Source organism: Artibeus jamaicensis, unplaced genomic scaffold (assembly GCF_021234435.1).
Source record: "Artibeus jamaicensis isolate MK-2021 breed Jamaican fruit bat unplaced genomic scaffold, CSHL_Jam_final contig_851, whole genome shotgun sequence".
Classification (NCBI taxonomy): Eukaryota; Metazoa; Chordata; class Mammalia; order Chiroptera; family Phyllostomidae; genus Artibeus; species Artibeus jamaicensis.
This window is the reverse complement of record NW_026521986.1, coordinates 10312084-10330699: the sequence shown is the minus strand read 5'-3', so window position 1 is coordinate 10330699 and position 18616 is coordinate 10312084. Positions and strand designations below refer to the sequence as shown.

General features: G+C 44.7%; 1 protein-coding gene across 4 annotated transcripts in view; it reads left to right on the top strand.

Annotated features, from left to right (window-relative positions):
- The window catches only part of SLC8A3 (solute carrier family 8 member A3), a 127287-nt gene extending 110553 nt beyond the window's left edge, over positions 1–16734 (top strand). For 3 of the 4 annotated variants that reach the window (XM_037127291.2, XM_037127281.2, XM_037127302.2), the window contains exons 4-8: positions 4060–4077; positions 7907–8031; positions 8528–8627; positions 12083–12358; positions 14689–16734. In XM_037127291.2, the coding sequence (XP_036983186.2) occupies positions 4060–4077; positions 7907–8031; positions 8528–8627; positions 12083–12358; positions 14689–15065 (896 nt within the window). In that variant the 3' untranslated portion in view covers positions 15066–16734. The remainder of the gene's footprint in view (positions 1–4059; positions 4078–7906; positions 8032–8527; positions 8628–12082; positions 12359–14688) is intronic. The other variant, XM_037127299.2, reaches the window with a different exon arrangement.
- The last annotated feature ends 1882 nt before the right edge of the window (positions 16735–18616 follow it).

Genomic DNA, 18616 nt, shown 5'->3' with positions numbered 1-18616 from the left:
CTTCTACTTCTGCTCCTAGTCCAAGGTAGGGTACTGTATTTGGGCTACTTTAGGATAATGAGACCTTTAAAGTAGAAAATTGAGAGTCTGCAAAAGAAAGGAAATAGTTCCAAGTTTGAAAATCACCCTAGCCAGAGGGCCCTGGAGAAGGACGGATATTGGGCAGGCCCAGAGTATTGACTTTTCCGATTGGAGAAGTGATTCTAAATGGTATAGTTGGTGGTGATCTTCAGAAGTAGGTGTTTAAAGGTTCACGGAAGGCTGCCTTTGCTTCATATCTACAAATGAGCATATCACTCAGATCCCAAGATAACCCTTATCCCACACCAAAGAAGTGCCTTCATCTCCTTACCTCTGGACATGCATCTTGGAATACCTGCCAGGGCTCCATTCCTAAGGGATTGATTATGCTGCAACCAAGGGAGATGTAAGGAAAAATTTCATGCCTTGAAGAAAATGATTGGAAGCTACTACTTTGAAAGTATTGGAGAAAGTGGGAACAGGTAAGGGTGTGGGAAATACCAAGAGGAGGACATTCACACTCCCCTTCAGGGGACATTTGCTGCTGGGAGCCTGTGGAAGATCAAACAGACACACCTGTTTGTCAAAAGGGGTGATTGTTCTGCAATTACTTCATATCCACATGACAAAGAGCATCCTAAAGCCTTTTACCCAAGGACAGATCTAAGTGATTTGGCAGCTATACTCCCAAAGGCTCATTGACAGGTCTTCTCAGACCAATATGATTGATCATCCCTCAATATCTTCTGTGGACTCGCTCTGCAGACCTAACCACTTCTATGCCCACACTGGTTTGGACATTCCTGGTGTTCTAGAAGCAGAAGCCCTCTCCATCTTCTATTACTCATTCTCTCCTTGGCCACTCGATAAGATGCTGCCATGAGCCTGACTGCCAAAGAGTGCTGGAAGAAAGGAAAAAATAATCTGGTTTCATTGCTTCCTAGATTGTATTCCTGGCACTCCTCCAATGTCCACCACTGAGAATACTCTCAGAAATTATCTCAACACCTGCCCTACTTCATTCCCACCTCCCTTGTACATTCTCTCCACATCCTCCTCAAGGGTTGGATGTAGCAGACACATAAGATCATTGTACACTAGCTTCATCAACTTTCACGTCCCAAGAACTCAGATATAAATGAAAAGAGCAAAGGGATCATATAGCATAGCTGGAAAGAAGGCAGTGACTCTGGACAAGAAGAATAGGTTGGAAGTCTGTTTGTGACTTTATTCCACCAGTAAAGAGGCTCTTCTTTTTTGCCTCCCCAACCAATCCTACTGGCAGCAGGACAGAGAATACCGAAGATAAGCCTGGGTCAAATGCAAATGCCTGTGGATACTTCCCTCTTAAGGACCCCTTTTTGCTGCACTGGATTCTGTGTCCAAGGAGATGTCAGCAGAGTTCTATTAGGGCCTAGTTCTGGGGGAGAACATGTGTAAAAGGCGGGATTTCATCAGGTCATCTGTGTGATGTGTCCCAGTTCTTTCCACTGACCAAAATGCCAAGATGAAAGGGGTTAATAGTAAATGTATTCATTGCCTGGTATCCTGTCCTATATTGTCCTTTGGGTTAGTTTTTGGTTTCTTCAGTTCTTCCTGTATTTTGGTATCAGACCATAAGGTGAAAGGTCATAAAGCTTAATTGCCTAGACTCAGAATCAATGAAAACCCATTCTGATTTCAAGAATTCCCTGCTGTTCTTGGAGTGAGAAACAGTACAGTGGAAATTGCTTTTTGTTATGACTGCCACATGGGAGAGTCTTAGGTATTCACAATAGCACGGTCTCTGCATGGTGAAAATGACAATTATATTCTCAAAAAGAAAAAAAAATAGTAATTAAGGCCTGGATTTGAAATAGGAGATTCTATTCTTGGCAACCAAAACAGATTTCAGAGGTGAGGTTAAAGGTGTTGGACAAGCTAGGGGAGGGGGAGAGGGAGGATGAAAAGGAAACACAGTTGCCTGGGAGTAGAGTAGAAGTGGACTCCTGAGAGCAATACTGAGTAGAATAGTCAAGGCCGTTAGGCCTGGACACTGAAAGTCTCAGGTGGAAAGGGAGAGCCCTCCCCCCCAAGCATGAGGCCTGTTTGTGCCTCCTCTTGCTGCGTTCATGGGTTCACTCTGACAAGCTGCCCAGATGCCTCCAGTTACTCACAGAACTATGTTGTTTTCTGCTTGTCCCTGAGGTGTCTGGGCATGGATAGGTGGCTCTCACCTAACCCTGAGGATCAATGCAGGTGAAAGTTCAGCTCCAGCTTCTCTCAGCAGTAGCAGCTGGAAAATACCTGGGACATACCACGTCACTCAAAGTTGGGCTACATGGAATATACTGACCCATCTTTAACTGCTAGGTGTAAAGTCCCAGATCAGAATGACCAGAGAATAGTGAAATTCCAGCTAACTGCAAGCCATCTTGCTGTGCTAGGGATGATCTTGGTGTTGGGAGTTATGCCTAAGTGAAAAACGGGGTAACAGGGACGTTTTGGAAGAGCTGCCCCTTGTCTAGCCTACCTGGGTGCGCTGTTGTGTTTGGGTCTCTGGTCTCTACTGGAAGTAGGGCCAAGAGGGGGTCCTCCATGCAGATCAATAGAAGAAGCAGAATGAACAACCTCTGTTGTTATCTATCTCTCTATCTATCTCATGATAGTACAGAGATCCACGGATTCATTACCCCTTGGGATTCCATATGGGAGAAACCAGAAAAAGTCAGAATTGCTGTTCTCCTTGCTTTTATACCATAAACATTCTGGATCCACAGGTGTCTTCAGGGACTACAAAAATAGGATGATGAATCACAGGTCTAAATGTACTCTTAAAGATTTTTAGAAGAAACAATTCACAGACACCCTCCCTCCACTCCTTCCTCAGCAATCTCTGTCAGTCACCAGCTACAAAGGAGTATGTGGCAGGATATTCCCAGATTTTCATTGAACAAGAGCCAGGGATTAAAGGGCTGTGTTTAGACACCATCAAGATGAAAATGTACATCTGAATAATTTTTTTTCAACCTTGAAATCTAAAAGAGTTCAGCATGAGCACAAACTGAGGGGCTAGGGACAACCTATGTGGGATACACCTTTAACTCAGCTTCTCAGTTCATGTAGAGACCTTGTATTTGGCATCTCCCATCTATGAATAACTTTTTATAAATATGGCAGTCTCTCTGGTCCAGAATATCTGGGCTCTAATTTAGCCTGTCCTTTATAGAACAAAAAGGCAACCATCTAGAGATGGAGCACCACGAATTTATGAAAAATACAATTACCAAAGCAGTCAACAAATAACAACTAGTTGCAGTGACTTTGCTAGGCACAGGTGATAGAAAATAGTAGGAGTGCACAGCCTTGAACTCCAGGCTATATCTGTACACACAAAAAAAAATTCAAGGAATATGTTCTGTTGGTATTTCTTTCAGAGGAACTCAAAGTTTTGGCCAACATGGTAGCTAAGAAGCCATCAGTGGCCATGAAAATCTTATGAGCACTGGGAGGCTGAGCATGATCTAATTATGAGGTTAGGGATAGAAGATCCAGAATGGGACATAGATACCAAAACTCTTATACACCATTATTCAGTGCCCTGAGCTCCTATTCAAGCCCCACAATAGGGTTGCAATCTGTATACAGTTTTCAAGGTAACTGGATTCTCACTCTTCCAAAATGGATGTAATAGCTTGATTCCTTAGAAGATCACAAGTGACCAGCCCTTTCTCTGCTTCACCCACTGGTTTCCCCATCCTTGTTCCTCTCTCCCTGGCCCACAAAGCTGCAGGGAAGGTGTGGGGGAAACTCTCATAATTGCACTGCCCTGGTGCTCAGCAGTCTCTCCAGTGGCTCACACCTCTTGCTGCTGTTGCTGCTGCTGCTGCGCATGCTCCCACTGCTGCCTCTCGCATGTGGCTGCAGAGCTCTCTCACCAAGTAAGCTCACTGCTTCTTATGCTGCTGCAACCACAAAGCCTGGGGAAACTTTAAAGATGGGACCTTAATGCTCTTTCCTTTTCTTTCTTCCCCTTGTCTGGTATCCATTTGCAAACAGCGCTCCTGTTGTCTCCAGGTAAGAGGTGCCATGCCCCCTTTTTTCTACTTCTTGCCAGTGCTGTTACTTAGTTTAAAACCAATTTCCTTTGATTTATTTCATAGGAGCTGTAAGCTCAAGTTAATCCAACAAGTTTTCCTAAAGACTAGGAGATTGATTTCCTCACTTGAAGTAATCATAAGGAAGTAGACAATTCCTTGAGCACCATTTCTGTCAGTGTTTGTAGATAAAAGCAAGGTTGGTCTTCTCTGAGACCAGGAAGGGAATTGAAACTTACCAAAGAGCCAGTGGGCCTTACTTAATCGGTCATCTCATGTTGTGAGGCAAGAGAGAATGAGAGTCAGAGCTGAATCTCCTAACAGGATCATGATGGGATTTGAAAGAAAATACTTTGATCTTGAGTGATCCAGAGAAAAATAATCCAGGAGCTGCTGTGAGAACATGACAAGCAATTTTTAAATAATCTGAAATTTTGCAGATCCTGGAGATCTTCCATCTTAGCACAGCTAAGTTTTGAATTGCTAGAACTTTGATTTATTTGTCATTGGTACTTGAAGTCACATGTGCCATGAACAACAAGAAGAGTTAGGATATAATGGGGAGAGGGGTAATTATCTGTCTGGAAATAGAAATTTTAGAGATTTTACTTTAAGGAGATTCTCACGCAGAACCTAGAACTTTTTGCAGGACATATGCCCACTTTGAGAGCATGCTTGAATCATGGAATCCAATGATAAACATCTAATTTTGTGAGCAAATACAAAAGCATGCCCATCACACCCAGCAATACTGCTCATGGGTGCAGCTCATGGTGCAGGCAGAGTGAGCTATATAGGATGTCTTAGTATATATTGAAAGAACATTTTCAAAGTATATATTCTTTGAACATATAAAAACTCAAGGTAATTTAAGAGGCAAGGCATCTTATATAATGTATTGGTGTTCAAAGCCACCTATAGGCTTCACCCTGGGTTTGAGAAAGGGGAAGTATACATAGTATACATTTGCCCTTGTTGCCTTAAACACACACACAGAAAATGTGGGTAAATTCCTATATTTTCCCTTTCTGAAAAAAAAAGTTACTCCAGCTTCCTTAGCGTCTTGCTTTCTCTTTGTGCCAGTAAGATAAGGACTACCTCCAACCTTGTATTTTTGACTAGTCTCCCAGGGTATTGCTGTCTACCACGTCTTCCCTCATCCTCTTGCCTGAAGATATTTGGGCTTCTTTGTTCAAACTTTTGCCTCCACCTCTCACCAACCATATAAAACAGACTGTGATTTAACTTAAGCTTCTTATACTTTAAGCATATTGTCACAAATACCAATAGAAGCTTAAAAAGGAAAAGAAGGTGTTATTTCCTAGATCTTTTCAACTCAATCTACTGAAACTTTAATTTAAGAGCTCTTGGCTAGACTTTAAACTTACTGAAAATTTTAAATTTTTGTTTGAATTTTCCCAGAAGGATGGGCAAATGCAATTAACAGTGCTTGGTGGTGAAAGATGGAGAATAAATATGTTCATTCTGAGCTACAGCACCAAGTTCAGGGCCCTGGGAGAGAGAGCATTGGCTGCATTGCCTCACTTCTTTTTGCAGATGTCTGTAGAGCATTCATGGCAATTTATTCCTTTCCATCCTGGCAAGCTCTTTGTTCTTCCAATATCCACTCAACTTTTCATCTTATTCTCTGTCTCCTTCTCTGTCTCTCTTTCTCCCATCCTTCTTTTTCTAGGTTTGAGAGTATATTTAGTCAGTCTGAATATCAACATCACCTGCCATATATTCTCTTTACATGAAATTCTGAAGATTTATATAAATAAGTGGTCAGAATCAAAATGTTTTTTTTTAGGTTTGAGATTCAGTACTCTGTCAAGAAATTAATGTGAACAAAGTAAAAGTAATGTGAAAAAATTAACAATTTTTATTATTACAAAAATAAAAAAGGAAGAAATTGCTACCAACCCAAAACACTAAATTAGACTTGTCTCAAATGGAATCAGATATATGTATTACCTCTCTGGGGCTGTGGGAGATCCAAAGACAGAGGATTGGTTATTTGTCAAAGGCATTTCTTCAGGAAAGCTAGATGGAAAAACTGTCACCACAGAGGTGGACAGGTCAGTAGGTTGATCAATAGCCTGCCAGATAGATATTGTGCTAGATTGATTGCTAGACAAGGGGTTAGACAGGTACATTTGTATGTCACTGGAGAGCTCATTATGTTGGTATAAAGTACTTGTGGCACATATAAAGTACGACATGGGGTAATTGGGGAGGGGGAGTGGAACAATACTGTCGCTGCTAGGATAGTCATTGCTGCATGGTGCCAAAACCCACAGGCAGAGGAAAAGAGTACCCATGCTTTTGAGGAATGTATGTCTTTTTCAAACAAAGGCTTTTTCTCAGAGTGGCTTGCAGTCTAGCTTCTGGGATCACTGACTTCATAGCCAGAACTCTGGATGAGCCCAGATTTACCTTAAGAAATAACTAATAAGAGACTCAAAATTAATGAATTAAAAGAAGTCAGGCTACTAGATGGTGTCTGTTGACTTAGAAGTAGAACTTTGAGAAATACTTGTTTCTGAAAGCCATCACCAACACTAACAGCAGGACAGCAGCACCACGGACAGCTCCCAAACACTTTGGAATCGCCTTCTGTGTTTGGTGCCAGAAGCACTGAGTGAAACAGCCAGTTCAGGGATCCTCTCTGCATGCCCTTACCATCTTTATTCAGACCCACTAAGAAAATCCTCATATAAAATAGGCTCTTCTGCTTGGTAACTTACATCCTTGGCTTTTCTTTGCAACTTAAAGAGCTCGAGTCTCATCCCTCCCATGTTTCACTAATTCTCAAGATACAAAAGAAGATCTTTGTGGTCTCTGACCCATTCCTTGAGATTATCCAAAGACCAGAGGATCTCCCTTGGATATTTACTGTGTGGAATGAAAGCAGTTAAAGGAGCTGAATAAAAGAATTAATTGCATGCAAGAATGTGGACTTGGATGGAAAAATGTTTAAACAAGCTCTGAAAGAAACAAGCTGCCAAGAGCAATTATCTAATCAAAGGGGAATAAAAAGATTCAATCTCTATTTCACTCTAATCCAGAAAACATGTCTTCATGGTGAAGTGGTCTTAAAATGGACTCTCCAGCTGAAGTGGAAAAATTTTCTAACCATTCAACATGAGAAGGGACCACTGATAAATGACTCAAAGATGCTGAGGGACACAGGAATGCCTCAGAACAAATATTTATGTTCCACAAGAAATGTGCCAGCTTCCTACAGAAATCTAGGGATCTCTCATTGGAAAATGATAAAACTTTGAAGGGATAATATTCATTTGTATGAAGTGTAGATATTGCTGGAAACATCCCCCCTTTCTCCTTTATAAAGGGGATAGTGCTGAGAGTGTTGGAAGCAGATGTTATTATAAACCAGTGGACATTACCCAGGGTTTGACTGTGCCTCTGACCTCCAAGAACTCTTAGATGAAGTAGCTGAACAGTCAGGCACAACAGTTTAAGATAGTTCAAGGTCAAGAGATATGGTCCCATCTCTCCAATCTTACCAAATAACTTGGGGACTTAAGGTCACTGGGTCAAGTTGCCCACTGAGGTGTAAAACAGAAAGAGGGGTGCCTATTCCAGGTCTGCAGGGAAACTTGTTATGGTCTGATGGTCATAAAGTATTCAGTGCTTTATAGAAATATGCACCAAAAGGTGTACAAAATCCCCATTCCCCAGAGCTGTTTGCTTTATCCCCGCTGCCCAGGCCTAATATGCTTGAACTTTAGATTTTTAGGGAATGGAGAACATGCTAAAGCTAGTCTGATTTTGTTTTGTTGCAGAGGTGACAGACAGGAAGCTGACTGTGGAGGAAGAGGAAGCCAAGAGGATAGCAGAAATGGGAAAGCCAGTATTGGGTGAACACCCCAAACTAGAGGTCATCATTGAAGAGTCCTATGAGTTCAAGGTCAGGCCATAAATGAGATCTAATTGAGTAATAGAGTCATGGGGTGGGAGGTAGATGACCCTGTGTTCTGTTCCCATAGTACCACTGATTGTGTGAAGTTACAGTGCTGGCTATTTTCTATCTGGGGAATATTGTGAGGAAACATAACATAACATATGGAATAGATGGGCTATGATGTCTCACTGCTATGGCTTAACTGTATTATTAAAACAAAGATACTAAAATTTACTACTCCAGGGCAAGGTTCATTGATATCATTACTGTTATTTTCTGTTATATTACTCTAAATATCCAATGTCAGCAGTTACAACAAAGTAAAAGGAAATAGAAAGATTGTCCTAGAAGAAATCCCCAAAGATGGTTCCATGAGTAGCTTGGAGATTGCATGTGGAGCACCCTAGGATGCAGGAAGTCTTTCATTCCCTTGAGGCACCAGACTCCTCAATGGTTCTGAGCATTCTAACCTCATGGTTCCAAGTTTCTCTCTGCCTGACAGAGCACAGTGGACAAACTGATCAAGAAGACCAATCTGGCCTTGGTTGTGGGGACCCATTCCTGGAGGGACCAATTCATGGAGGCCATCACTGTCAGTGCAGGTAAGAGATTGTGGGATGGGCATGGGCCCTGCTGAGAGAAGCAGGTAGCACCAGAGAAGGAATAAAACAGCCACATCAGTAGCCTGCCTGCCAATTTCTGGGAAGGCCTCAGTGTCCAGTCCTCCCAGCCCTGGCCCTGGATGTTTGTCTGTTTCACTGGGTCACTTTGGAAAAGCCTCCTGGAGTAACTAAAAGAGCATGGCTAGCTCTAGTTTCAAGTCCTGGTTCTGCTGCCTGAACTGAGACAAGTTATTCTATCTGGGCCTCCATTTCCTTATCCAAAATGGGAAGTATTGCTACCTTTCTCAAAACAGGAGGTAGAAAGGTACAGAGTCTGGTACCAAACACAAATCCAGTAAATTCTGATTTCCATCATTCTCTCCTCTCATTAATTTGGCCTTTATTTTTGTAAAATAGCGAACTGTTTTGATTTAGAGATGTGGAGTCTGGAGTTTATACAGTCTTTGCATTGGCTCGCTGACATATCTCCACCCTGGATGATGCCAGACCTTTCCCTCAGCATTTACTGACAGACTCACTCATTGGGGACCCACAACACAGCCAGTGTCCCCAAGGCCCGCAGATGCCATGTCTCATCACCACCACCAAGATTGCCTCTCAGCACCACTGAGGCCAACTTGTACTGCCTTGTCTCTTTTCATGAGGCCTTGTTGTCATAGCAACCCATGGGGTCATATCTTTGAAGCCCCAGATCCATTTGCAAAGCACAGCCAGGACAGAGGGCTGCTGCTTCTGCTACCCCACTTCTCACATCACCAGCTTCAGATACTCCCAGTTTCCCCTCTAAGGACCTTCCTTTGTCCCTGGAGAGACAATAAATGGAATATAGGCCAAAAAACCTAATCCCCTTCCTCTTCAAATGAGGGAACTGAGGTTCAGGAACAAGAGGTGACTCACCCAGGTAACAGCTTCGTTTCATGGCCAAGTAGCAGCTGGAACCCAGGTTTCCTGGCTCCTGCTCTTTTGAAACCTGGCTTCCACGAGTTGTGTCCAAACACTCCAGAGGTTGCCCTTGACTAGGCGCCAGTGTGCCTCAGCACATCCTCTTCTCCTGGTCTGCTGAGTGGGCAAGTCTGCCCACGTTTCCTGTCAAGGACAAACAGAGCCTAACTCTGCTCCATCCCATGGGATTTTTGGAGGCTGGCACTGGCTCTCTGGTAAACCTGCATGATCTGGAATGACAGTTGTCCCTCTGGGAATGGATAACGACCAGAACCACAAGGTTACTGCAGCAGTTATGTCAGGGAAATTAGAGAGGAGCCCCACTGGCATCCAGTGAAGAGTGGGCACAATGCTGATTTCACTTTTCTTCACCTAGGCGACCAGTGTGGCCCACTTCACTCTCTCTCTCTCTCTCTCTCTCTCTCTCTCTCTCTCTCTCTCTCTCTCTCCTCCACCGCCTTGGCCCATCGGTGTTCTCCCCTGCTAGCTCTTTTTTTTAAAATATATTTTATTAATTATGCCATTACAGTTGTTCTATTTCCCCCCTTCATTTCCCTCCACCCTGCACACCCTCTCCCCCACCACTCCCCCCTTTAGTTTATGACCACGTGTCTCAAGTTCTTTAGATTCTATATTTCCCATACTATTCTTGCCTTCCCCCTATCTATTTTCTACCTACCGTCTATGCTACTTATTTTCTGTACCTTCTTCCCCCTTCTCCTTCTCCCACTCCCCTGTTGCTAACCCTCCATGTGATCTTCATTTCTATGGTTCGCTCCTGATCTAGCTGTCCTCTTAGTTTGCTTTTGTTTTAGGTGTGGTTCTTAATAACTGTGAGTTTGCTGTCCTTTCACTGTTCACCTTTTTTATCTTCTTTTTCTTAGGTAAGTCCCTTTAACATTTCATATAATAAGGGCTTTGTGATGATGAACTCCTTGAATTTGATCTTATCTGAGAAGCACTTTATCTGCCCTTCCATTCTAAATGAAAGTTTTGCTGGGTAAAGCAATCTTGGTTGTAGATCTTTGGTTTTCATGACTTGGAATACCTCTTTCCATCGCCTGTAAGGTCTCTTTTGAGAAATCAGCTGACAGTCTGATGGGAACTCCTTTGTAGGTGACTGTCCCCTTAGCTCTTGCTGCTTCTAGGATTCTCTCCTTCATTTTAATCTTGGCTAATGTAATGATGATGTGCCTTGGTGTGTTCCTTCTTGGGTCCAACTTCTTTGGGACTCTCTGAGCCTCCTGGATTTCCTGAAAGTGTATTTCCTTTTCCAGATTGGGGAAGTTCTCCTTTATTATTTGTTCAAATAAGTTTTCCACTCGTGGCTGTTCCTCTTCCCCTTCTGTTACCTCTATAATTCGGATGTTGGAACGTTTAAAGATGTCCTGAAGGTTCCTGAGCCTCTCCTCATTTTTTTGAATTCTTGTTTCTTCATCCTTTTCTGTGTGGTCATTTTTTTCCTCCTTCTGGTCCACTCCTTTGATTTGAGTCCCAGTTTCCTTTCCATTACTATTGGTTTCCTGTGTATTTCCATTCATTTAAATTAGTTTAGCCTTCATATGTTCCTCTAATTTGTGACTAAAATCAACCAGTTCTGTGAGCATCCTGATCACCAGTGTTTTGAACTGTGCATCTGAAAGTTTGGCTATTTCTTGGTGGCTCAGAGTTATGGGCTCTGAGGCTCTGAGTTGTTCTTGAGCCATGTTTTGATCTGTTCAGGCCTGTTACGTGTGAGGAGCGGAGCCTTAGTTGTTTACCAGGGTGGGGCCACTCAGGTTGCTGGTTTGTGATGCTGTATGTGGGGGTGGGGTCAGAGAGGGACAGTGGCAGTTCTCTCTGCCGCTTCCTGCTACTGGGGCCTGCTCGGTCCGTCTCACTGCTAGCTCCTTCACCAGTTTATCTATTCGTGAATGTGTGACCGTGATCAGCCCTCAGTGGGTCCGCCCGCTTCTCCACACCTGGGATCCACCCACGGCTGCTGGCGCACCTGGGTTGTGCGCCTGGGTCAGTCCGGTGGATCTTTCCTGCCCGACCCTGCTCTGCTGCTGGCTCTGCCCCTCTTACCAGTTTGGCTGAAGGGTTCGTTGTTGTCGGACTTCCGTGTAGTTCAATTTTCTGTGGTTTGGCTGCGTTTTTGTTGCTAAAACTTTATTGTTTTTAAACTTAGTTGTGGGAGAAGGTGCAGTGCTTCCATCTACGCCTCCATCTTGGCGGAAGTCCTCCCCCTGCTAGCTCTTAATCTCTCTCCTCTCTTGTCTATTCCCCTATCCTTTCTATCCCACTGTCCATTCAACTTGACCAGTGGTGCACTCCAGCTCATTTCCCATCTCTCAGCTGATGCCCATGCCCTGGCCTGTGCCAGTGGCCCAGGAGGGAGCTGGAGGCTTCCCCCAGCTGCTGACACCTGTGATGTGGCTTAGACTCGATCTTCTTGAGAATGGGGATCTGACCTCACTACCCTTTTCTGAGCCTGTTTATCTCACCTCTAGCAGGGGACGAGGATGAGGATGAGTCAGGTGAGGAGAGGCTGCCGTCTTGCTTTGACTACGTCATGCACTTCCTGACCGTCTTCTGGAAGGTGCTGTTTGCCTGCGTGCCCCCCACAGAGTACTGCAATGGCTGGGCCTGCTTCGTCGTCTCCATCCTCATCATCGGCATGCTCACGGCCATAATCGGGGACCTGGCCTCCCACTTTGGCTGTACCATTGGCCTCAAGGACTCCGTCACAGCTGTTGTTTTCGTGGCGTTTGGCACCTCTGTACCAGGTGAGAGTGAGGGATGCTTGAGAATATTACTGGGTTTAAGTGACCCCAACCCTCTGCCTAATTATCTTCTTAATATCTCAGATCTGAGCTTAACAGACCCTCTGCCCCTAAGGTGCACAAAAGTCAATCAAAGTGATTAATGATACCACTATTAGTGATAGCCAACATTTCTTGAGGAGTTGAATGTGTCAGGCATGAAGCAATTTACATGTTTTATCCTTGTAATGCTCACCAAAACCATATTCAATAGGGACAGTTGTTAGGCCCACTTGACAGATAAGGAAACGGAAGTCCACAGAGGTTGAGTTACCTGCCCAAATAAGTGGCTCAATTTTTTAACCTTCATATTATATGAATAGGCCACCAAAAATGTAACTCAAAGAATGTAGATGACGTTCTACTTCCATTTCCCTCTGGCAGGCCCTGAGAAGCTACAGCTTAGCCTGTGTGAAGATGTCATAACAGATAAATGCCCACAGCATTGCTGGCCTTTACTACTTAGAATGATACCTGTGAGCACAAAGTGTCTTCCATGGGGACAGGCAAAGGAAGCTCAGCAATGTCGTGTCTCTCATATGATGAATTACATATTCTTTTTTTCTTACAAATACCTGAAGATGAACAGGAACAAGCATGCATTTATTCATTAATTAGACCAATATTTACCGAGCCTGATAGAGTCTTGTGCTAGTGGCAGGGGTGAAAATGGAAAGTAAGACACACATGTGTCCTCTCTCCACATGGAGTTTTATAATCTAGTGACAGAGATTACACTCAACTGCCATAATTAAAATCATCTCAATAAGTTCCATGAAGAAAAACTACAGATGCTGTACCAGTGTAAAAAAGGAGACCAGGGATAGGCTGGGTCAGGGATTGGCTTCCAAGAGAGGACATACGTAAGCTGGGCTGGAGCAATGAATAGCAGTTAGCAGTTAGCAGGTGGCAGGGTCTGCATTAGCTCAGGCTCCTTACTTGAACCCTGAACTGCTGCTAGCCTTCCAGTCACCACAGGAAGAGAGAGCATCTTCCTACACAAGGGTTAGGCTGAATCTCATCACACAGTACTCTGCTGGCTCGGCCCAGGAAAACCATTCCTGGCCCCAAAAAACAAATCCTTCTGGAGAGTAACGGAATCCTCCCCACACCACGGCAAAGACCAATGAAATTATTTCTATGTTTGTGATGCAAGATGTCTGGCTATTATGGAAATGCATCAAGTTGTAGGAAATTAGATGGGTGATCCAGGGCAGGCTGTGGAGGACATGCCCTCTGATCTCTGTTTTCCAGGTCTCAAGGGACTGGAGCTATCAAAGAGGAAGGAACAGATGGGAAAAAGAACAGATATGGGAAGAAATTGCAGAGGATCAGAGGGGGAAAAAAGCAAGGTCATAGGCAAGAAGTTTCCTCTGGGAGATCTGAGAAAACTGGCCACAAGGAGGCAAGCCAGAACCTCAGGGAGAGTTTGGGGCACCTCCAAGTTCTTGCAGTTGGTCCAGGGAACAGCCAGTAGCTGTAGGGGCTTGAAGAAGGTGATGCTATGGTCTACTCCACTAAGTTGGTGGCTTTGGTTGAATCTCTTTGGACATAGGGTGATGGTATGCAATGGGCCCTTCTGTGAAAGTTTCAGGATCAAATCTCTTGCTAACTTCCCATTTGACCTTGGGTAGATTCCCTGACCCTTATTTTTCTTACCTGTGAAATAAAAGGGTGACTATATATCCCAATAGTCCTTCTAGTGCCTACAATCCATGCCGACATCTAAAGTCAAACAGCCTATAGGGTCATGTGCTCACATACTAAGTGCAAAGGCAGTGCCCCCTCTTTTGTGAGTCCACACAGCTCACCCTGCAGGTCCTCATCATGGTTCCCAGTATGTCCTCTGTCCGCCTAAATCCAGCAGCACCTAGCACAATGCTGAGCCCACAGGCCTTGAGCAATGAATCGTGTATCTAAGTAAAATGCCCCAGGTGACAGTTACAATCAGGTGTCTACTCTAAGGCACCTCCCAGGATTTCTAGGCTCCAGGGGAAGGTATTATTGGATAGTAAACCTCCCTTACTGAAAAAACGGTCAAAGGGAACAATAAACTCACTTGGTAAATATCAGGACCACTAAAGCCCTTAGGAATCTTTCAGACTCTGGCAGATGAGGAACAGAAAGCTCAGAGAAGTAACATGACTTGTCCAAGGCCACTTGGCTTGTTAATGGCAGAGCTCCTTCTCCTTCCTGGGTTCAGTTCGCTAGCCCAAGCTGCCTTTTGGATGTAAAAGTAGGCTGTCCTCATCTTGGCCTCCCTCCAGCTCCCATTTATCTCTGCCTTTCTCCAGATACGTTTGCCAGCAAAGCTGCCGCCATCCAGGACGTGTATGCAGATGCCTCCATTGGCAACGTCACAGGTAGCAACGCAGTCAATGTCTTCCTGGGCATTGGCCTGGCCTGGTCCGTGGCCGCCATCTACTGGGCCATGCAGGGACAGGAGTTCCACGTGTCTGCAGGCACACTGGCCTTCTCCGTCACCCTCTTCACCATCTTCGCATTTGTCTGTATCAGCGTGCTTTTGTACCGCCGCAGGCCCCACCTAGGCGGGGAGCTAGGTGGCCCTCGTGGCTGCAAGCTTGCCACGACTTCGCTCTTTGTGAGCCTGTGGCTTCTCTACATACTCTTTGCCTCGCTGGAGGCCTATTGCTACATCAAGGGGTTCTAAGCCACAGATGAGGCCTTGAGCAGGGCAGGCCGAGGACTTCTTCTGCAAGGACACTTCACCACCAGGGACCTTCCCGGGATGAGCAGCCCTGGAGAGGCAGCTTCAGGACGCAAGCCCCAGGAACTTCACACAACCTGCGCCCTGGCGGTGATCTGGAAGGGCGGTCTTAATCCGTCAAACAGAATGGAGGAAACATCCAGTGTACTGAGTGTTTAATTCAGTACAAACCAACAACAGCAACAAATCCACCTCCACCCATCTCCCCACCCGTGTCCCTGACCCGTAGCAAAGGTCAGATCCTTTCACCTTCTTCTGTTTCACCTTCTGATTATTCCTGTGCTTTTGTACCTTCCTTGAGGGCAGGGAGGGTTCCTCCTTTCTGTCCCATCCAATGCCCCCTGTTTTCGCAGCTGGTGGGTTGTGAAAGTGAGGCATAGCCATGTGGCTGGTTCGGGGTTCTCTTTTCATGATGAAAATGATGACAATGATGATTGTCATCATTATTGTGGTTGCTTTTGTTTTTCCATCAGATTTTGCTCATCGTCCATTTGTTTTGCCTTTTCTTTCTGACGTTAGTGCCAAAGGTGCTGTGAAGGAAGGTCTTAGCTGAGGGACAGGGACATGAATTTTCACACCCTCTCCCACTCCCTGGTTGGCAGGTGCCTCTTGGCTCCATCAAGGTCTTGTCCATCTCCTTTTTGCCTCTGAATTCTTAGGTGGACTGATGACGTTTAGGTGGAAGTCAGTTTGTGCGCCCACGCAGGGCACTAAAAAACAAGGGTGGTGGCTGGAGCAGGAGAAGCTTCATAGGCTTATGTCAAAATCAAGTTCAAAAGAAAAAGTCATTGTTCTCTTCCTTGCCAAGCCTTTCAAATTCTGTCTCGTGGTGTCGATGCCTATATGCTTCTTCTGTGGGAAGACCCACCAAATGGGACAAAAATAAGAATGGTGTGTGATGACAGAGGGCAGCTGGAGAAACAAAGTGATTTTTGCCTTCTTGAGTATCTTTGGCTTCATAATCTGAGGCAGGAGAGCAGGCATATCCCACTAGTTAGAATCTTTAAGGGGGAAAGATATTTAACATGTCAGTGCCTCTGAGAAAGGTCAGCTTTACCACCCCTGGTTGTCAGATGCACCACACCGAGGGGTCTGACTATATTTCTTGAGGTAATGTAAAAACTTAGAGGTCTATAAGACAATAAGGGGCTCCTTCCACTTCTCCTGGATTCCTAGGTTATGTCTGAAAGCAATTTCACAAGATAGGGATTGGAATTCCTCATCTCTCCCACATTCCTTCTTATTTTTAAACCCCCCGAAGCTCTTTTTCCAGCCTGTGGGCTATTTCTCAGCCCAGTGGGCGGGATCTTAGTTGCCAGAATACCATTGAGCCTGGGTTTCTAGAAAAAGAGATTGCTATGCCCTCCAGACTTTCTCCCAACTAATTTTGAATGGACCTGGCTTTAAAACACACACACATACAACACACACGTGAGATCGCCACAAAACTGCTCACAGAGCTTTCGGCTTTCTGCATTGACATAAATACATTTTTTAAGAGGAAAAAAGAAATTAAAAAACACCTGTTTAATTTTAAACACATTTTTTAAGAAAAAGAAATAATGAAAAAGAAACCGTGCTCATGTCATAAGCTATGTTGACACTTGCCAATGGAAATGTTGGGTTGGTTTAAAAAAAATAAAAGCTCTACTTATATCTCTCTAAATACAGCTTGCTTCACCCGTTTTTCTTCAGAAGGTACAGAAAGCCACCTTGGGTTTCTTCTGGAGCAGATGTGGTTGAGGTGAAGGTGTCACCTCCTATTTGTATCTGTCATCTCCTCAGATGCCAATGTGCTGGATGCAGTATTTTTAAAGCCAAAAATACTTCAGGGAAGTTCCACTTGTCAAAATCTGGACTTCAGGTGCTAGAGAACATCTGCAGTGGAGTTGTGATAAAGGGCAAAGAAATCTTTGTAATACAGAGAAGGGCGTGGTGGGGCAGGATTCCAGCTAGGCAAACAGTGCCCCGAATTGATCATCAATAGTTGTATTCATTCATTTGTTTGCTCATCATTCATTTAACAAGTGTATTTCTATGCATTGAGCTTCATTCTGATGATGCACAAGGAGTAAGATAAAGTTATAGCTGCCAAAAAGCTCACAGTCCAGAGTGGGAGGTAAAACACCCTTAACCAAGGCTCTTCTGCTTATGAGAAACTGAAACCTGTTAAATGAGTTCGAGAAATGGTGACATTGCAAAGGCCTGGGTCAGGGCAGGGGGCACAGCCAGCCACGGGGCCCTGAAAACCCATAGGAACCGAGACCACTCCACCTCCTCCAAAGCACATCATCCCCTCCTCCTTGCTTCCTTCTCCCTGTGGGCCAGTCCCCTTCTCTTCCCTCCCCAGCTGCTCCCTTTGCTTTGCTTGTCTCATTCATGGCCCAGCACAGCCATCAGCCTTGATGCTATGTCACAACCTTGTAGCTCCACCTCCCCAAAATTAACAGACTAACTTTTTAGTCTGAGTGCAAATGTTCATTGAAGAGAATGTGGCTACTTCCCCACCTGCAAAAGTCCATTCCCAGAAAGTACAATTCTTTGCAGAAAACTGTGTCATGTGGTTGGGGTACCTGCGGATGGGTTGCTTTGTGTCAGGCGTCCGCCCTTGGTCTGAACAACTCAGGTAAGGAGAGGAGGGTAGTGAGCACATTGTATGTTCTAGGGTCCCTTCCAAAAGCCAAGTGATGGGAAGGAGCCAATGAAGCATATGAACCAACTGAAACAGATCAAGAAGAATAGTATTTGGGGATAAACTAAGGCAATTGTATTTACTGCAAGCTATGGTATTAGTATGCTCAGGCTGTGATAACAGAGTAATATAGACTGGGTGGTTTAAACAATAAAAAGTTCTATTTTCACAGTTCTGGAAGCTAGAAGTTCATGATCAAGGGGCCATCAGGGTTGGTTTTGGGTTTGGCCCGTCTTCCTGGCTTGCAGATGGCCATCTTCTCACTGTGTCTCCATTGTGCTTGGAGAGAGAGATCTCTAGCCTCTTGTCTTCGTTTTATAAGGACCTGAGTTCTATTGGATTATGGCCCCACCCTTATGACCTCATTTAACCTCCTTAAAGGGCCCATCTCCAAATATGGTCACATTGGAATTTAGGGCTTCAACCTCTGAATTGGAGGGGACACAAGTCAGTGTCCTCCCCTGAGGGACTTTAAGCAGGGCAGCAGTGTGATTTGATTTGCCTTTTAGTTACTCAGTCTGAACTGTCTGCATTGTGGAGGATGGTTGAGGGGTAATGGATGGAATGGAGAGCACAGGCCATTTATAACTATTGACTCCTGTAGGAGGCAGATGATGTTGTGGCCCTGGGCATGGAGAGGAGGGCACAGGGGAAAGAGAAGTAGGGGGGAATTTATAGGACACAGTGAGGAACATAAGGAGGGAAGGACATTGGAGGGAGGAGGCAAGGAGGGCTGTGGGGTGGGCTTGGGGGAGTGGCTGGCTGGCATAGCCAGCGCTGATGGGAGGCAGATGGAGAGGAT